Source organism: Salmo trutta, chromosome 28 (genome assembly GCF_901001165.1).
Source record: "Salmo trutta chromosome 28, fSalTru1.1, whole genome shotgun sequence".
NCBI classification, from domain to species: Eukaryota; Metazoa; Chordata; class Actinopteri; order Salmoniformes; family Salmonidae; genus Salmo; species Salmo trutta.
The window spans coordinates 15,678,903-15,697,864 of NC_042984.1; the positions used below are offsets into that span (position 1 = coordinate 15,678,903).

An 18,962-nucleotide genomic window follows, 5' to 3' on the forward strand; every position below is an offset into this window, starting at 1 on the left:
CCAACCTTATGAGGAGACGAGGCAAGGAGAGGGGACGCAAGGAATTGAGGAAAATACTTTTGAGATTTAATCCTGCTGTCACTAGCCTCTCACCTTTGACCCTGAGTCTCTGTCTAGCTCATTCTCCCCGTTGCTGTGCACAAGGGGTTCCTCCGAAACAGACGGTGAGGGTTTTCTCTCAGTGTGCTGATCCTGGAAGCACAGCGACATAACATACAGAATGACGCCATTTCTCCATTCTCCATTTAATACGAACATTCTCGATTTACCCCTGGTTACTGTAGCTCTGCCAAAGTTCTAGCCACATTATACTGCATGTGCAGTGCACAGGGTGTAAAATGTGCTCTGTTAACGGCTTGTTGAGGTGATCAGCTACAATTCACACTTTATGCAGTAACTACTTGTGTTGTGCTGTTGATCTTTTCCTGCCTTCAACAACAGTGTGAGTAAATACCGTTGGAGCTTGAACGCTTCATACATACTTCTGTGGACAATAACACTTTATTGGCTTAACATACAGTACCAGCGAAGTTGGGACACACCTACTCAACGGTTTTTCTTTATTTCTACTATTTTCTATATTGTAGAATAATAGTGAAGACATCAAAACTATGAAATAACACATATTGAATCATGTAGTAACCAAAAAAGTGTTAAACAAATAAAAATATATTTTATATTTGAGATTCTTCAAAGTAGCCACCCTTTGCCTTGATGACAAATTTGCACACGCTTGGCATTCTCTCATCCAGCTTCATCCAGCTTCACCTGGAATGCTTTTCCAACAGTCTTAAAGTAGTTCCCACATATGCTGAGCACTTTGTTGGCTGCTTTTCCTTCACTCTACGGTCCAACTCATCCCAAACCATCTCAGTTGGGTTGAGGTCAGCTGATTGTAGCATAAATTGCCCTTACACAGCCTGGAGGTGTGTTTTGGGTCATTGTCCTGTTGAAAAACAAATGATAGTCCCACTAAGCGCAAACCAGATGGGATGGCGTATCGCTGCAGAATGCTGTGGTAGCCATGCTGGTTAAGTATGCCTTGAATTCTAAATAAATCACCGACAGTGTCACCAGCAAAGCACCCCCACACCTCCTCCTCCATGCTTCATGATGGGAAACACACATGCGGAGATCATCCGTTCATCTACTCGGTGTCTCACAGAGACACGGTGGTTAGAATCAAAAATCTCAAATTCGGACACATCAGGACAGATTTCCACCTGTCTAATGTCCATTGCGACACCATTCTGTATACTTCTGGCCCTTCTTTGGACACTGTGTTAACAACCCTCCAGACGAGCTTCAATGCCATACAACTCTCCTTCCGTGGTCTCCAACTGCTCCTAAATACAAGTAAAACTAAATGCATGCTCTTCAACCGATCGCTGCCTGCACCTGCCCGCCTGTCCAGCATCACTTCTCTGGACGGTTCTGACTTAGAATTTGTGGATAACTACAAATACCTAGGTGTCTGGTTAGACTGTAAACTCTCCTTCCAGACTCACATCAATCATCTCCAATCCAAAGTTAAATCTAGAATTGGCTTCCTATTTCGCAACAAAGCTGTAACGCTCGTCGTCGGGTGATAAGGAAGCGGACCAAAACGCAGCTGGGAGCGAACACATGTTTATTTAGACACAAATAAACACGTTACCAAAACAGACAAAGAATAGACGAAACGTTAACTTGCTCAAACAAAAGAGGCAACAACCCACAAACATCGTGGGGGAAAAGGAACTTAAATGTGATTCCCAATCAGACATAACAAGCGACAGCTGTCTGATTGGGAAATCACCCCCGAGCCCAACATAGAAATAAAACAAAGAAAGGCTATAACCAAAACATAGAAAATAAACCATAGAAATGCCACACCCTGACCAAAATAGCAGAGTTCACCTGGTCAGGGCGTGACAGTACCCCCCCTCCAACGGTGCGTACTCCCGGCGCACCAACCTAAAGTCTATTAGGGGGGGGACCCGGGTGGGCGCCTCACCCTCGGTGGAGGCTCTGGCCCCGGGCGTGTTTCTCCCCCTGCCTCCACCATAGCCCTACCCCTCTGGCCCGGACTGGACCACGGTGGAGCGGCATGCTCAGGCTCCGGAGCGGAGCGGAGCCGCCGACCGGAACAGGACTGGTCACCGGTGGACCGGACACAGGCCGTGCCGGACTGTGGACACGCGCCGTGGGCCTAGTGCGGGGAACAGGAATGGGCCGGACAGGACTGGGGACACGCACCACTAACCTGGTGCGGGGAGCAGGGGCGGGCCGGACTGGACTGGGGACACGCACCACTGGCTTGGTGCGGGGAGCAGGGACGGGCCGGACTGGACTGGGGACACGCACCACTGGCTTGGTGCGGGGAGCAGGGACGGGCCGGACTGGACTGGGGACACGCACCGTGGGCTTGGTGCGAGGAGCAGGGACGGGCCGGACTGGACTGGACACACGCACCACTGGCTTGGTGCGGGGAGCAGGGATGGGCCAGACAGGACTGAGGACACGCACCGTGGGCTTGGTGCGAGGAGCAGGGACGGGTCGGGCCGGACTGTGGACACGCACCACTAACCTGGTGCGGGGAGCAGGAATGGGCCGGACAGGACTGGGGACACGCACCACTAACCTGGTGCGGGGAGCAGGGACGGGCCGGACTGGACTGGGGACACGCACCACTGGCTTGGTGCGGGGAGCAGGGACGGGCCGGACTGGACTGGGGACACGCACCACTGGCTTGGTGCGGGGAGCAGGGATGGGCCGGACAGGACTGGGGACACGCACCACTGGCTTGGTGTGGGGAGCAGGGATGGGCCGGACTGGACTGTAGACACGCACCACATTCGCCCGGCAAGGGCGAGGTGCTGGCACAGGACGTGCTGGACCGTGACCGCACACCGGCGACACAGTGCGCCTAAGCGGCGCCGGATATCCTGGACCGAGGAGGCGCACTGGAGGTCTGGAGTGCACAGCTGACATCACCCGTTCTGGCTCAACGCCCACCTTAGCCTGGCAAGTGTGGAGCGCTGGCACAGAACGCACTGGGCTGAGCAGCCGTACCGGAGACACAGTGCGCGTCCTCGGCGCAGGATACATCGGACCGAGAAGGGGCACCGGAGGCCAGGAGCGCTGAGCCGGCACAACACGTCCTCGCTGAACACTCCCCCTAGCCCGGCAAATGTGGGGCGCTGGCACAGAGCTTACTGGGCTGTGCAGGCGCACTGGGCTGTGCAGGCGCACTGGCGATACCGTGCGCACCTCTGCCACCCAAGGCTCTTCCTCCACGCTGTCCCTACGCAGGTCCTCCAGGACCTGCCACATCTCTGCCTCCTCCTTCGCCGTTATCCCCCACGAGAGCAGTGGTCTGGGCTCTTCCTCTGCCCTTCCGGACCACCCCATTAGCCCCCCCCCAAAATTTTCTTGGGGGTGTCTTCCAGGCCTCCTCGACCGCCGCCTGCGACTCCTTCCACCGGCTGGCATCACCTCCTCGACCTGGGAATCCCTCCGCCAGGGTCCTTTCCCCGACATGATCTCCTCCCAGGTCCAGAACTCCTTTCCCTCGCGAGCCCATCTCTCGCGCTCCTTTTCCTCCCGCTGCTTGGTCCTGGTTCGGTGGGTTGTTCTGTAACGCTCGTCGTCGGGTGATAAGGAAGCGGACCAAAACGCAGCTGGGAGCGAACACATGTTTATTTAGACACAAATAAACACGTTACCAAAACAGACAAAGAATAGACGAAACGTTAACTTGCTCAAACAAAAGAGGCAACAACCCACAAACATCGTGGGGGAAAAGGAACTTAAATGTGATTCCCAATCAGACATAACAAGCGACAGCTGTCTGATTGGGAAATCACCCCCGAGCCCAACATAGAAATAAAACAAAGAAAGGCTATAACCAAAACATAGAAAATAAACCATAGAAATGCCACACCCTGACCAAAATAGCAGAGTTCACCTGGTCAGGGCGTGACAAAAGCATCCTTCACTCATGCTGCCAAACATACCCTCGCAAATCCTACCAATCCTCGACTTCGGCAATGTCATTTACAAAATAGCCTCCAATACCCTACTCAACAAGCTGGATGCAGTCTATCACAGTGCCATCCGTTTTGTCACCAAAGCCCCATATACTACCCACCACTGCGACCTGTACGCTCTCGTTGGCTGGCCTTCGCTTCATAATCGTCGCCAAACACATTGGCTCCAGGTCATCTACAAGACCCTGCTAGGTAAAGTCCCCCCTTACCTCCGCTCACTGGTCACCATAGCAGCACCCACCTGTAGCACGCGCTCCAGCAGGTATATCTCTCTGGTCACCCCTAAAGCCAACTCCTCCTTTGGTCGTCTCTCCTTCCAGTTGTCTGCTGCCAATGACTGGAACGAACTACAAAAATCTCTGAAACGGGAAACACTTATCTCCCTCACTAGCTTTAAGCACCAGCTATCAGAGCAGCTCCCAGATCACTGCACCTGTACATAGCCCATCTATAATTTAGCCCAAACTACTACCTCTTCCCCTACTGTATTTATTTATTTTATTTATAATTTTGCTCCTTTTCACCATATTATTTATATTTTAACTTTGAACTTTCTTCAAATTATAATTCTACCATTCCAGTGTTTTACTTGCTATACTTTATTTACTTTGCCACCATGGCCTTTTTTGCCTTTACCTCCCTTATCTCACATCATTTGCTCACATTGTATATAGTCTTATTTTTGTCTACTGTATCATTGATTGTATGTTTTTTACTCCATGTGTAACTCTGTGTTTTTGTATGTTGTCGAACTGCTTTGCTTTATCTTGGCCAGGTCGCAATTGTAAATGAGAACTTGTTCTCAACTTGCCTACCTGGTTAAATAAAGGTGAAATAAAATGTTTCAAAAAATTGCTCGTGTTTCTTGGCCCAAGCAAGTCTCTTCTTATTACTGGTGTCCTTTAGTAGTGTTTACTTTTCAGCAATTCGACCATGAAGGCCTGATTCACGCAGTCTGCTCTGAACAGGGAAAGGGGATACCTAATCAGTTGTACAACTGAATGCATTCAACTGAAATGTGTCTTCCGCATTTAACCCTTCTGAATCAGAGAGGTGCGGAGGGCTGCCTTAATCGACATCCACGTCTTTGGCGCCCGGGGAACAGCGGGTTAACTGTGTTGCTCAGGACAGTTGATTTTGAGATGTGTCTGTTACTTAAACTCTGTGAAGCATTTATTTGGGCTGCAATATCTGAGGCTGGTAGAGTGCTTTGCAAAAGTATTCATCCCCCTTGGCATTTTTCCTATTTTGTTGCCTTACAACCTGTAATTTAAATTGATTTCTATTTGGATTTCATGTAATAGACATACAAAAAGAGTCCAAATTGGTGAAGTGAAATGAAAAAAAAACATTTTGATTTTTTTTTAAACAAATTTAAAACAGAAAAGAGGTGCGTGCATATGTATTCACCCCCTTTGCTATGAAGCCCCTAAATAAGACCTGGAGCAACCAATTACCTTCAGAAGTCACATAATTTGTTAAATAAAGTCCACCTGTGTGCAATCTGTGTCACATGATCTGTCACATGATCTCCGTACATATACATCTGTTCTGAAAGTCCCCAGAATCTGCAACACCACTCAGCAAGGGACACTACCAAGCAAGTGGCACCATGAAGACCAAGTCATGGTCAGGGACAAAGTTGTGGAGAAGTACAGATCAGGGTTGGTTTATAAAAAATATTAGAAACTTTGAACATCCCACAGAGCACCATTAAATCCATTATTAAAAAATTTTAAGAATATGGCACCACAACAAACCTGCCAAGAGAGGGCTGCCCACCAAAACTCACGGACCAGGCAAGGGGGGCATTAATCAGAGAGGCAACAAAGAGACCAAAGATAACCCTGAAGGAGTTGCAATGCTCCACAGTGGAGATTGGAGTATCTGTCCATAGGACCACTTTAAGCCATACACTCCACAGGAGCTGGGCTTTAGAGAAGAGTGGACAGAAAAAAGCCATTGCTTAAAGAAAAAAATAAGTAAACATGTTTGGTGTTCGCCAAAAGGCATGTCGGAGACTCCCCAAACATATGGAAGAAGGTACTCTGGTCAGTTGAGATTAAATTGAGCTTTTTGGCCATCAAGGAAAACGCTATGTCTGGCGCAAACCCAACACCTCTCATCACCTCGAGAACACCATCCCCATGCTGTGGGGATGTTTTTCATCGGTGGGGACTGGGAAACTGGTCAGAATTGAAGGAATGATGGATGGAGCAAAATACAGGGAAGTTCTTGAGGGAAACCTGTTTCAGTCTTCCAGAGATTTGAGACTGGGACAGAGGTTCACCTTCCAGCAGGGCAATGACCCTAAGCATACTGCTAAAGCAACACTCGAGTGGTTTAAGGGGAAACATTTAAATGTCTTGGAATGGCCTAGTCAAAGCCCAGACCTCAATCCAATTGAGAATCTGTGGTATGACTTAAAGATTCCTGTACACCAGCGGAACCCATCCAACTTGGAGCTGGAGCAGTTTTGAAGAATGGGACAAAAATCCCAGGGGCTAGATGTGCCAAGCTTACAGAGACATACCCCAAGAGACTTGCAGCTGTAATTGCTGCAAAAGGTGGCTCTACAAAGTATTGACTTTGGGGGGGGTGAGTAGTTATGCACGCTCAGTTTTCTGTTTTTTTTGTGTTATTTCTTGTTTGTTTCACAATAAAAAATATTTTGCATCTTGAAAGTGGTAGGCATGTTGTGTAAATCAAAATGATACAAATCCCCCCCAAAAATCAATTTTAATTCCAGGTTGTAAGGCAACAAAATAGGAAAAATGCCAAGTGGGGTGAATACTTTCGCAAGCCACTGTAACTCTACTGAACTTATCCACTGCAGCAGAGGTAACTCTGGGTCTTCCTTTCCTGTGGCGGTCCTCATGAGAGCCAATTTCATCATAGCGATTGATGGTTTTTGCGACTGCACTTCCATTAAAGTAATGATGGACTGTCGCCTCTCTTTGCTTATTTGAGCTGTTCTTGCCAAAATATGGACTTGGTCTTTAACCAAATAGGGCTGTCTTCTGTATACCAACCCTACCTTGTCACAACACAACTGATTGGCTCAAACGCAGTAAGGAGGAAAGAAATTCCACAAATGAACTTTTAACAAGGCACACCTGTTAATTGAAATGGATTCCAGGTGACTACCTCATGAAGCTGGAAGAGAGAATGCCAAGAGTGTGCAAAGCTGTCCTCAAGGCAAATGGTTGCTACTTTGAAGAATTTAAAATATGAAATATATTTTGATTTGTTTAACACTTTTTTGGGTACTACATGATTCCATACGTGTTATTTCATAGTTTTGATGTCTTCACTATTATTATACAACGTAGAAAATAGTAAAAATAAAGAAAAACCCTGGAATGAGTATGTGTGTCCAAACTTTTGACTGGTACTGAATATTCTCTTCGAAAGCTAGGATTGTAGACACACTACTACTAAGATTGTTTTCCATGAACAATATGTAAAATCACTTCAGCCAGATTAGCGTGTAAATTGAAGAGCTGAATAATGGGTTTTATTGAGGTCAAATATCATTGTGCAAATTACCCTTACATTTATCACAGGGGCACTGGGCTGGTCCATTTTTAGCCCAGTGGGCCTGTCTAACTTGGGTTTTTAGCATTAAATGATAATTATCTGGCTAATAAGAGGGGCCTCAGGGGGAGGGGGGGGGGGGGTGAAAGAATGGGCTGGTCCCAGTCCACCCCTGATTTATCTGGAAATATAATTACAATTTTGCAGCTCAAATATAATGGGAATGACAACCAAAATTTGGTTCTGAATAGCTACACCCTTTGAGTAAAGATACAGCCATTGGAACAAGTTGTTTGACTTTCTCATCATTGAACCCGTCTGTGCTTCAACTCTTATGCCCAGAATGAGGTCTGATGCCAGAATGAGAGAGCAGTCATACTTAACTCAATTCCATGGGAAATGGATAAGACTTATAGTAGTGGCAAGTCTTATTTTCATACAGATGTATTCCTCTCTAATGCTGTCATGGCATTTATATTTTATCAAATGTGCAGACTTGAGCAGACTAAAGGGCACACACAAGTATCAAGGACAGAGTCTAGTGAGCCAACATAGAGCCTGACCTCTTGCATGTGCTCCTGCTCGGGTGCCTCTGTGACAGTAATGCTGGGGCCTCTTCCACACCACGTCACCTGGGAAGGCTTCCTCTCCTCTGCCCCCTTGGCCGGTTCAGGCTGGAGGTCTGGTTCCATCTGGGGGCTGGAGAGAGAAGAGACCCCTGACCCATCCCACTGGGCTGAGGCCCATGGCCTGGCAGGGCTGGCCTGTCTGTCTGTTCCAGGCTCTGTCTCACTGTCCTGCTTCTGCTGCCGGTATCTCTTCTTCAGAACTAGGTACTTCTCACCCTGATGGGGACAGACAGCAGGCCGGCAGGAGATGAGGGTAAAGGCCTACTGTATATGAGAGGACAACTTTGACCTAAAAGTAAAGTAATTATTGTAAGTTGCCCTTTCTAATTACTATGTAACTGAATGGTAACAACACTGTATATAACCAATAACACAACAAACTACATAGTAAACAGACCCAGCAAAGAAATGCCATATCCTTTTTTTGTTTCATACAATTTAACTACCATGGCTGACTCAATATTGTGGAAAGGGAACTTGATTTGAGTGTGGAACATTAAAGAATTATGCACACTGATTTTATCACAGCTTTTCATGGCACACAATCCACAAATGGTCAAAAGCTCTACTTCACTTACATTCTCTGATTTCACAACAGCAATCCTGTCAATGATCTGTTTGAACTCCTCTCTGTATTTGGCTGGGGAAAAGAAACAACGTTGGCATATCCACTTTCAAAAACCTGACATCAATTTTTGTTCTCTCCCAAAACCTCAGACTTTCATTTTCTGAGGGATTTAGAGAAAACATGTCAAAGGATGACAAGGAAAACAAATATCATTTGGTCTAACAATACTTTATAACAAGTGTAGTAATAGATTTCTTATGGAATAATAACCACTAATAGGATCAAGTGTTATCTTATGATTGATTAGATTTATCTGAAACGGAATGTTCTATTTACTCTAAATAAGGCTGTTGCATCACCCTGGCATTCCAAGATGTAGACCTTTTGAACCAGAAGAATGCATGATGGCTATTTGAGATTATTGTGTGGCCTGTGAAGGCTGGTGGTTGATCTCCCCTCCCTGTTATTTCACCATATTCCCCCTGCCTGCAGAGACCAGGGTTCTGTCCCAAATGACACCCTATTGCCAATTTAGTGCACTACTTATGACCAGGGCCCATAGAGCTCTGGGCAAAAGTAGTGCACTATATAAGGAATAGGGTGCAATTTGGGGTGAACCCCAGGGGCTCCAGGAGTGAGGGGCTTTCATTCTTCATTCCTCTGCAGGCCAGGCACTGCTCCAGTTGCAATACAATCATCTCAGAACAAAGTCACTGACTGGGAAAAGGGACAGAGAGGAAACCAGACCTCTCACTGCCAACATGAGAGGCAGGCAGATTTAAAAAAAACTTGACTCACGCATCATCTCCAAAAATCCCAACCCCAACCTATCTGTCTATTTCCGCAGTATTAAAGCTTTCCTATGGGAACCCAAACCAACTGCAGATGGATGGCTTTTACAATAGTTAACAATTTAACTCCTTCTCTCACAGATACAACTGAGTTTGTGAAATTATATTCAGACTTGACGCTGAAAGACGTTGGTTTATATAGGCTTTCTGAGAATTGATCCATTACTCCAACAGCCAGACCACTTAATTAACATAGACCATCCTAGTTCAACATACAAAATACTAATGGCAGAAGCCCTGTGTTTGAAAGAATGCTTAGGTATGAAAGAATATATAGACCTGGACAATTGACCTCTTTCCTGACAGCAGAGTAAGGAAATAACATTTCAGAATGAGACAGTAGTTCACAACTTCACATCCACAAAAACAGGAAATCCAGAGGAAGTGGCCACTTACATCACATCAACAAAATAATTCCTGACTTAGTAACATAGGGGTGACACAGTTACCATGTTCAGTTATTCATTAGCTTGAGGTAGACAGATAACCATAGCAACTGGACAGACACAGCAATGTTAGCTATCACTTTCCCACAATGTCCCCATTTTGTTTCATCGTAATAAAAGAGCACTCCATTAGAGATCTAGCTGTGCTGGTACATGTGGCCTCATTTATTGCATTATGATTAAAACACTATTATGGTGCAATAGTGCCCATTAAAGAAGGGAACACATGTTGTTATAACAGACTTTAAGTACTGTATGTACTGAAAATCATTTCCATAATTGTACACTCGAGCCATGTCAGATGGCTCAGTAAAGCAGCTTTCGTTGGAAACCTCTGTCAACAACTGTACCACTGAGATAGCATCTGGACAGCACAAGCGGTACAACTGTAATACAAGGTCACATTGGATCATCATTTATCTAGAGCCGGTCAAACATGTTAAGGCCTAGTTATTTTATCCAGTACCAAGCAGGGATGACGCTGTGGTGTAGTGCATGGGAAATGATTGGTAAAGCATAAGAACATATTTGACTTGGGTTCATGCTGACTTGGGTTCATGATTCAGGGGCTGGTATCAATTAGAGAAAGGCAGCACCATAATCACACTGTTTATCAGGGTGAAGCATTGTTGTAACGTCACAGCAGAATACCGCAGTCCAATGGTGAAAACGGTTCGTTGGAGTGCTCTGGATCTGAGGCTTGGGTAGCGGGCACTGGAGAATTCATGCAGCTATAACTGGTCTCAAAGGAAATGACAGAATTCCTGGTGTAATTGTATCTGTTTAAAGGACCTTTAATGTAAAGCAGATGTTTCGTTTAAACTAACCGACTGGGGATTGGGAACAATGAGAAACAAATGGGTTTACGGGAAAACTATATATGAAATTGGAAACCGTTAAATATGATCATATCATGAAAGCTACATGACAGATGTCGCATGAGGCGAGACATGGTACGGTCAGTGACATCGCTAAAAGCCATCCATCACTGAACACATGAAGCTGTTGCTGTTTAGGTTAAATCCTTTCTCAATTCTACATTTTAGATGCAATGTACCGCTACTTACCACGCAGCTCCATGTCCTTGTGACCAATAAAAGGCTTGTATGTTTTCATTAAATCTGAATTTTTTACTTTCCCTCCCGCTGAGTAGAAATAATCCAACAACGATTCTTCACTTACATCACCCATTATCGATATATCTATGGTCGTGTTCTATGATAAAATCAGGTTTCTTTTAGAATTCTTATGGTCTTGCTGCTAAAACATTGTAGCGTATCCTGGCTAATTTGAGAGAAAAAAATTGTATAGTACATCCAACTTTACTCCACCGAACTCCACCCAAACCCAACCACTCACTGCGCCTCCTCCGGTTAACTCTTTCAGGACTGAAACAAAGCTGAGAGGGAGACAGCAAGGGTTTTTGGCAGCATGTTACAACTTTATTACAGTGGCATACAGATTTGTTCAAACAACTCCTAGGCTTCTCTTACAATGTCAAGGTCTTTGGCATAGCACTGAGCAACCCATCCTTTCTCAATGCATTATTAGCCTAGTCTATAGTATAGTTATTTTATAGCCTTTGAGTCAGCATCTTCCACAAAGTCTAGGACCAAGGGACCTATGTTTGCCTTCAATGCTTGTAATTCTACTGCCTTTTAGAGAGATGCTTCATCTTTGATATGACTTTCAGTTTTAGAATAAAACATTTTCCTTAGAATTCTTATAATTTTTTTAACTGTTTATTAGGTTTAGATTAAAACATTTTCCTTAGAATTTCATGACAGAAGTCACCATTAGAATAATACAACTCATGCAGAAGGACTAGTTGGGTTCACATAGGTGAAAGCATCTATCTGGTGTGTAACCTTGCCACAGCAAGAGGGACCATGGTGCTCAGACAGAGCCACATTATAGTTGATGCCAGTGTCAGTTAAGGTATTATCCTACAACACAATGTCAGATTGTGTCAATGCGTTCTGAATATTAATTGTGTTCGATTTACCTCGGTAATCTCACTCGCTCTCTCTCGTTTTCCACTTGTAGCTAGATACTCTTTAAATGAGTTTCCATTTAATTAAGAAATATGCTTGTGATTTCAATTTCATATGTTTTATCATCCTAAAAAATACAATGTTGAGATGACAATAAGCTTCTTATGAGCTGATACAATTACAGTGTGGAGTAGGCCCTAGTAATCTTGCAGTTCATATAAAAAAACGAGACCTTATGCGTTACCATTTTTGAAAACACCCTAACTTTTACTATGAGGATAAAGAATGATGATCCACAGACATATGCCATGTCTGTGTGTTGTAAAAATGCCAGACAGAAGCTGAGAACATATTCAATAATCACTTTGCCATTACTGAAAAGACACAAAGTGGGGGGTAAATAATATGTATCAATCATGTAATAACTTTGCTCACAATACAGTATGGAGCAATTTCGAAAATGATTTTGAAAGTACATCTATCACAGTAATGAAGACACAAATCCTAATATATAAAGCAGGTAGGATTTGTCTGTACAGGCGTGAAGTTGACATATGTCCATGGGGAAACAATTTGAATACAACTATTTTATAGAAATCATGGTAAATAATAACATTTCCAAAAAGTTACTTTTGAAAACAACTGCTCTTCGTCTAACTTCCTTGGTCTAACCTCCTGGATGTGATTGAGATGTGTAACAACAAAGATTCCACCACGAACACAGGGTGACCCATGACCTGATTATTGGGCCAGAGTCTGCCTTGGGGCCTTGAGGGGCCAGATGTTCTGAGAGCTGTGGCCCTCTCAGTCTCCAACAATATGAAGGTCAATTAGTCTAACAAATGGCAGCGCGTGACATGGACTGGTGGTGTCCTGGCTCTGATATAGGGCAGATGTTCACTATGACTAGCACAGTGATCCAGTCCATATTGTTGCCACTTGTCCGTGGGCCTTTTCACAGCACAGACCTTGTGAACACGCTTTAGTTATCTGTTCTCTTTTTTAACCCTCTGTAAAAACACATCCTAAATCCAATCACCTAGCTCTTCTAAAGGGGATGATGTTGATTAATGGGAATCTGTGGTGGCAGTAGCAAGCGGACGACCCATAACATAAGCCCCTGCTGTCAGTACATCCAGCCAGCCAGCCGGCCGGCCAGCCCTGGGCCCATTTAGGCTCCAAGCTATAGAGAAAACAAGTGGAGGGAGAGCGGGAAGGAGGGAGAGCTTAGATTAGAGAGGGGATTGTTTAGACAAACAATGGTGTCTACCTGATTTTAATCCCGGCTCCAAAAGAGCACAGGGATTGGCAGACTTTAATAAATGAAAGTGCTCTCCATAATCGGGATTTGCACAAAGTGCCCCTTTGTGTTAATCTGACATTTTTTACAGCATGCTTTTTGACATCTGTCACAGGGAGGAGTGTTAACCCTCACATTCCCCAGCTGCTTGGAACGAAACAGAACAACCAGGATGATAATACTAAATATTTCAAATGGATCTCATCATAGACAATACATCCACAATCCCATATACAGCACGTCATTGCTGCCACCACAAGAGTTCATGGGAGTATCCCAATGTTGAAAAAACAAAGCAAAAGTGGGAGAGCATAACAATGCCTCATGTCATACTTCTTTTACATACACTAATTTCTGGACAAACCGATTTTGCTGCGACAGTAACATCACATAATCTGACCTGATAACCTGGTTCAAAAACTGTTTCTTTAAACACTTTCTAAGCAATGTCTTTCACCTTTCCGACTATAATTGTGAGGACGTGCACACCGCACTGCAGTGTCCAGTGAGAGTACATTTTATGTACCACAAACGTTACATATTAGGAGAAGCTAATATAGCGAAGGTTGTGTAATTACTTTGTGGTTCAAAATGAAAGCTGCATTTCAATAATTAAAGTCCAGCGTATCAGCGCTAAAGCACAATAAAATTGTTTTAAAATCAAGGATTACAACATTAAATCCCACAGGGCCAGATGTGAGCAAGGGAGGAGACACCGCCCACCGACCGACCGGATTCTGGATCAGATTAAGACTAGGGACAATCCCAGAGGGGCCATGCTGCCTTTTCCACGTGGATTAGGGGCTTGTGTGGAATCAACATGCTGTAATGCACCGATTAGCTGATATAATCACCTGTAAATACACCTTGTCCAGCGCACACTACAGCCAGGGCAAGGCAGGACAGCACAGGACCAGCAATCCATGTAAGTGGATATGTATGTGTGTGTGTGCTTGAGTGCGTGCGCGCTTACGTGCATGCGCGCTTACGTGCATGCATGTTCCTGCTATGCCTCTGGAAGATCTGCCACACACTTGTGGACCATGAACATCCCACTATTCAAAGCTTCCGCATGAAAACAATGTGTCTTGTTATGGGAATATGTGGATGCAGCACTGAAAGGAAATGTTTCATATGCTGAGGAGTAGTACTGAGGAAAAGGAAGGAGAGGTCAGTCAGCCAGATATATATGGTATGATCTCATCATGCATCATGAGTTCATAAAGATGTAGGATCTTAATTTGATCATCCTGTTGCAGGAGAACTTTCCTGAAATATATTAGATGTTTGTAATTTCCACCTTGAAATTTCAGACTTGATTTTCCCTTATGAAAAATTCACATTGACTGTTGCTGCAGGTTCATTTTCCTGCTGAAGCAAACTTGCTCAAATTAAAATCCTACATCTGTACTGATTCAGCAGGAACTGTCTCTGTAAAGGAATATAAAAGATGATCTTGATTTATAAATAACCCAACACTAGCTTTGTCCCCGATCTGTTTGTGCTTTAGCCTACACCATTGTCATTGTCAAGCATGACAATTCCACATACAGTAAGTGGTTGGCAAGACAGCAGAAACAGACAGGCACCCAGACTAAAACCACAAATCCAACAGTCTTCAACCCGTCACACTGTCCAATTGTAAAAAACAGCAACATTAGCCAAACTCTGAAAATACATTAGGAAGCTTTCTGATTGTCATCTTACACATAATAATTCTTATTTTTTATTTAACATTTAACTAGGCAAATCAGTTAAGAACAAATTCTTATTTACAATGACGGCCTACCCTGGCCAAACCCCGACGACACTGGGCCAATTGTGTGCCGCCTAATTAGAGGATCCAGAGTTTGTAGTAAATGGTACACCTACCTCAACAGAAGAGGTATTGTGCTATACACAATAAACTCAATTGAAACATGTATGTAGAGATGTAAACATAAGGATCCACCCATTTTAGTCATTGCTAAAGAGCATAAATATCTTGCTTCTCCCTGGTACTGATATTGGTGAAATACAATGATGAAACACCACAAAGATTTGTAACGCCATCTGCTGGCAGTTTATAAGAACACTAATGTGATGTTAATCGCTAGTCCAGTAACGTTACTAGGCTATGATTGGACTCCATTTCAGACACAGACCACTCAGTACTGTTAAATAAGAAAATCAAAAATTCCTTCTCAAAGCCAGTCAGTGACTCCTCAAACCACGGAACTTTGCTGTTGAAGAGATTCACCCAAATTTCCTTACAAATTCCATTTAAGTTATGGGACCGATATTAGCATTTTAGCGCATTATGTTCAAAACATCTAAGTGACTTTGTTGAGCTTCACAATAACTTTTAGATACTTTCGGATGATTTGGACATGCGCGGAAATGCTAATATCAGTCCCATGCTAAAAAGTTAGCATTTGGAAACTGTGCCAGGGAAACTAAACCAAACCATGGATTGCTGTCATACCTTGTCCATAGACTGCTTACAGTGTGAGGAAATCAATGTAATTTTGTAAATTGGGTACCCAATAGCCAGGTCACTACTCTTTAAAAATGTAAATGTAGAATGTGATATCCATTGTGAACTCCACTACACATGCCATGTACACTATTTAGTCCAATACAAAATGTTTGATGGCCTGTTCAACCAGCTACCATCTATACTGAACAAAAATATAAATGCAAAATATAAAGTGTTGGTCTCATGTTTCATGAGCTGAAATAAAAGATCACAGAAATGTTCCATAAGAACAAAAAGCTGATTTCTCTCAAAATGTGTGCACAAATGTGTTTACATCACTGTTAGAGAGCATTTCTCCTTTGCAAAAATAAGTTGCCTCCAACGTTACTTTAGAGAATTTAGCAGTATGTCCAACCGACCTCACATCAGCAGACCATGTCACGCCAGCCCAGGACCTCCACATCCGGCTTCTTCACCTGTGGAACTGTGGCTTTGCACAACCGAAGAATTTCTGCTCAACTGTCAGAAACCATTTCAGGGAAGCTCATCTGCGTCCTCGTTGCCCTCACCAGGGTCTTGACCGGACTGCATTTCAGCATCGTAACCAACTTCAGTGGGCAAATGCTCACCTTCGATGGCCACTAGCACGCTGGAGAAGTGTGCTCTTCACAGATTAATCCAGATTTCAACTGTACCGAGCTGATGGCAGACAGCGTGTATGACATCATGTGGGCAAGCTGTTTGTTGATGTCAACGTGTGAACAGAGTGCCCTATAATGGCGGTGGGGTTATGCTGTGGGCAGGCATGAGCTACGGACAACCAACACAATTGCATTTTATCAATGGCAATTTGAATGCAGAGAGATACCGTGACGAGATCCTGAGGCCCAATGTTGTGCCATTAATCCCCCGCCATCCCCTCATGTTTCAGCATAATTTAAATGTTTTAATTTTTAACTTTATTTAACTAGGCAAGTCAGTTAAGAACAAGTTCTTATTTTCAATGACGGCCTAGGAACAGTGGATTAACTGCCTTGTTCAGGGGCAGAACGACAGATCGGGGATTCGATCTTGCAACCTTTCGGTTACTAGTCCAACGCTCTAACCACTAGGCTATCTGCTGCCCCTAATAATGCACTGCCCTGTCACAAGGATCTGTACACAATTCCTGGAAGCTTAAAATGTCCCAGTTCTTCAATGGCCTGCATACTCACCAGACATGTCACCCATTGAGCATTTTTGGGATGCTCTGGATTGACGTGTAAGACAGCGTGTTCCAGTTCTTCCCAACATCCAGCAACTTCGCACAGCCATTGAAGGGGAGTGGGACAACATTCCACAGGCCACAAGCAACAGTCTGATCAACTCTATGTGAAGGAGAGGTGTCGCGCTGCATGAGGCAAATAGTGGTCACACCAGATAATGACTGGTTTTCTGATCAACGCCCCTACCTTTTTTTTAAGGTACAATATCTGTGACCAACAGAGGCATATCTGTATTCACAGCCATGTGAAATACATAGATTAAGGCCTAATGAATGTATTTCAATTGACTGATTTCCTTATATGAACTGTAACTCTGTAAAATCTTAAATTGTTGCATGTTGCATTTTTGTTCACGGTAGAAGGCGGAGACAGTAAAAGTGCATCAAAGCTGGGACCGAGAGACAGCTTTCTATCTCCAGGTCATCAGACTGAGAAATAGTAACCACAAGCCAGCTTGCGCCAGGATCCTGCCCTGAACAGTGAAGGTTACTAGCCGGCTACCACCCGGTACTTTACCCTGCACCTTAGAGACTGCTGCCCTATTGTACCTTCAGAAAGCATTCATACGCTTTACTTTTTGTGTTACAGTCTGGATTCAAAATGGATGTTCTTCTACCCATCTTCACACGATACCCCAAAATGTCAAAGTGAAAACATGGTTTTTGAACATTTTGGAAAATTAAATAAAGAAATATCTAATATACATGTATTCACACCCGAGTCAATACTTTGTAGAAGAAACATCCCCACAGCATGATGCTGCCACCACCATGCTTCACTGTATGGCTGGCACCATGTTTCCTCCAGATCTGATGCTTGGCATTCAGGCCAATGAGTTCAGGTCAGAGTTCGATCTTATTTTAATCAAACCAGAGAATCTTGTTTCTCATGGTCTGAGAGTCTTTAGGTGCCTTTTGGCAAACTCCAAGCGGGCTGTCATGTGCCTTTTACTGAGGAGTGGCTTCCATCTGGCCACTATCATAAAGGCCTGATTGGTGGAGTGCTGCAAAGATGGTTGTCCTTCTGGAAGTTTCTCCCATCTCCACAGAGGAATTCTGGAGCCCTGTCAGAGTGACTATCGGGTTATGGTAGAGTGGCCAGACAGAAGCCACTACTACTACAGACAGAAGCCACTACCTTTAGGCGCCAAAAGGCACCTAAAGGACTCTTCGACCATAAGAAACAAGATTCTATGGTCTGATAAAACCAAGATTGAACTCTGACCTGAATGCCAAGCGTCACATCTGGAGGAAATCTGGCCCCATCCCTACGGTGAAGCAGGGTGGTGGAAGCATCATGCTGTGGGGATGTTTTTCAGCGGCAGGGACATGGGAGACTAGTCAGGATCGAGGGAAAGATGAACACAGCAAAGTTGAGAGAGATCCTTGATGAAAACCTGCTCCAGAGAGCTCGGGACCTTAGACTAGGTGAAGGTTCACCTTTCAACAGGACACCGGCCCTAAGCACACAGCCAAGAAATCGCAGGAGTGGCTTCGGGACAAGTCTCAATGTCCTTGAGTTGCCCAGCCAGAGCCATTTCTGGAGAGACCTGAAAATAGCTGTGCAGCAACACTTCCCATCCAACCTGACAGAGCTTGAGAGGTTCTGCAGAGAAGAACTCGAGAAACTCCCCAAATACAGTTGTGCCAAGCTTGTAGCGTAATACCCATGAAGACTTGTGGCTGTAATCGCTGTCAAAGGTGCTTCAACAAAGGACTGAGTAAAGGGTCTGAATACTTTTTTTATTTTTAATAAATTAGCAATATTTTCTATATTACTTGTCATCATGGGGTACTGTGTATAGATTGATGAGGGAATCAAAAAAATCTATTTAGAATAAGGCTGTAACGTAACAAAATGTGGATAAAGTCAAAGGGTCTGAA

General features: G+C 44.3%; 1 protein-coding gene across 3 annotated transcripts in view; it reads right to left on the bottom strand.

Moving 5' to 3' along the window:
- The window catches only part of LOC115165603 (ankyrin repeat domain-containing protein SOWAHA), a 44,559-nt gene extending 33,138 nt beyond the window's left edge, over positions 1 to 11,421 (bottom strand). For 2 of the 3 annotated variants that reach the window (XM_029718814.1, XM_029718813.1), the window contains exons 1-4: positions 11,130 to 11,421; positions 8,776 to 8,837; positions 8,132 to 8,413; positions 94 to 192 (exon numbers count right to left, since the gene is read on the bottom strand). In XM_029718814.1, coding sequence (XP_029574674.1) covers positions 94 to 192; positions 8,132 to 8,413; positions 8,776 to 8,837; positions 11,130 to 11,253 — 567 coding nt within the window. In that variant the 5' untranslated portion in view covers positions 11,254 to 11,421. The remainder of the gene's footprint in view (positions 1 to 93; positions 193 to 8,131; positions 8,414 to 8,775; positions 8,838 to 11,129) is intronic. The other variant, XM_029718815.1, reaches the window with a different exon arrangement.
- Between the last annotated feature and the right edge of the window lie 7,541 nt (positions 11,422 to 18,962).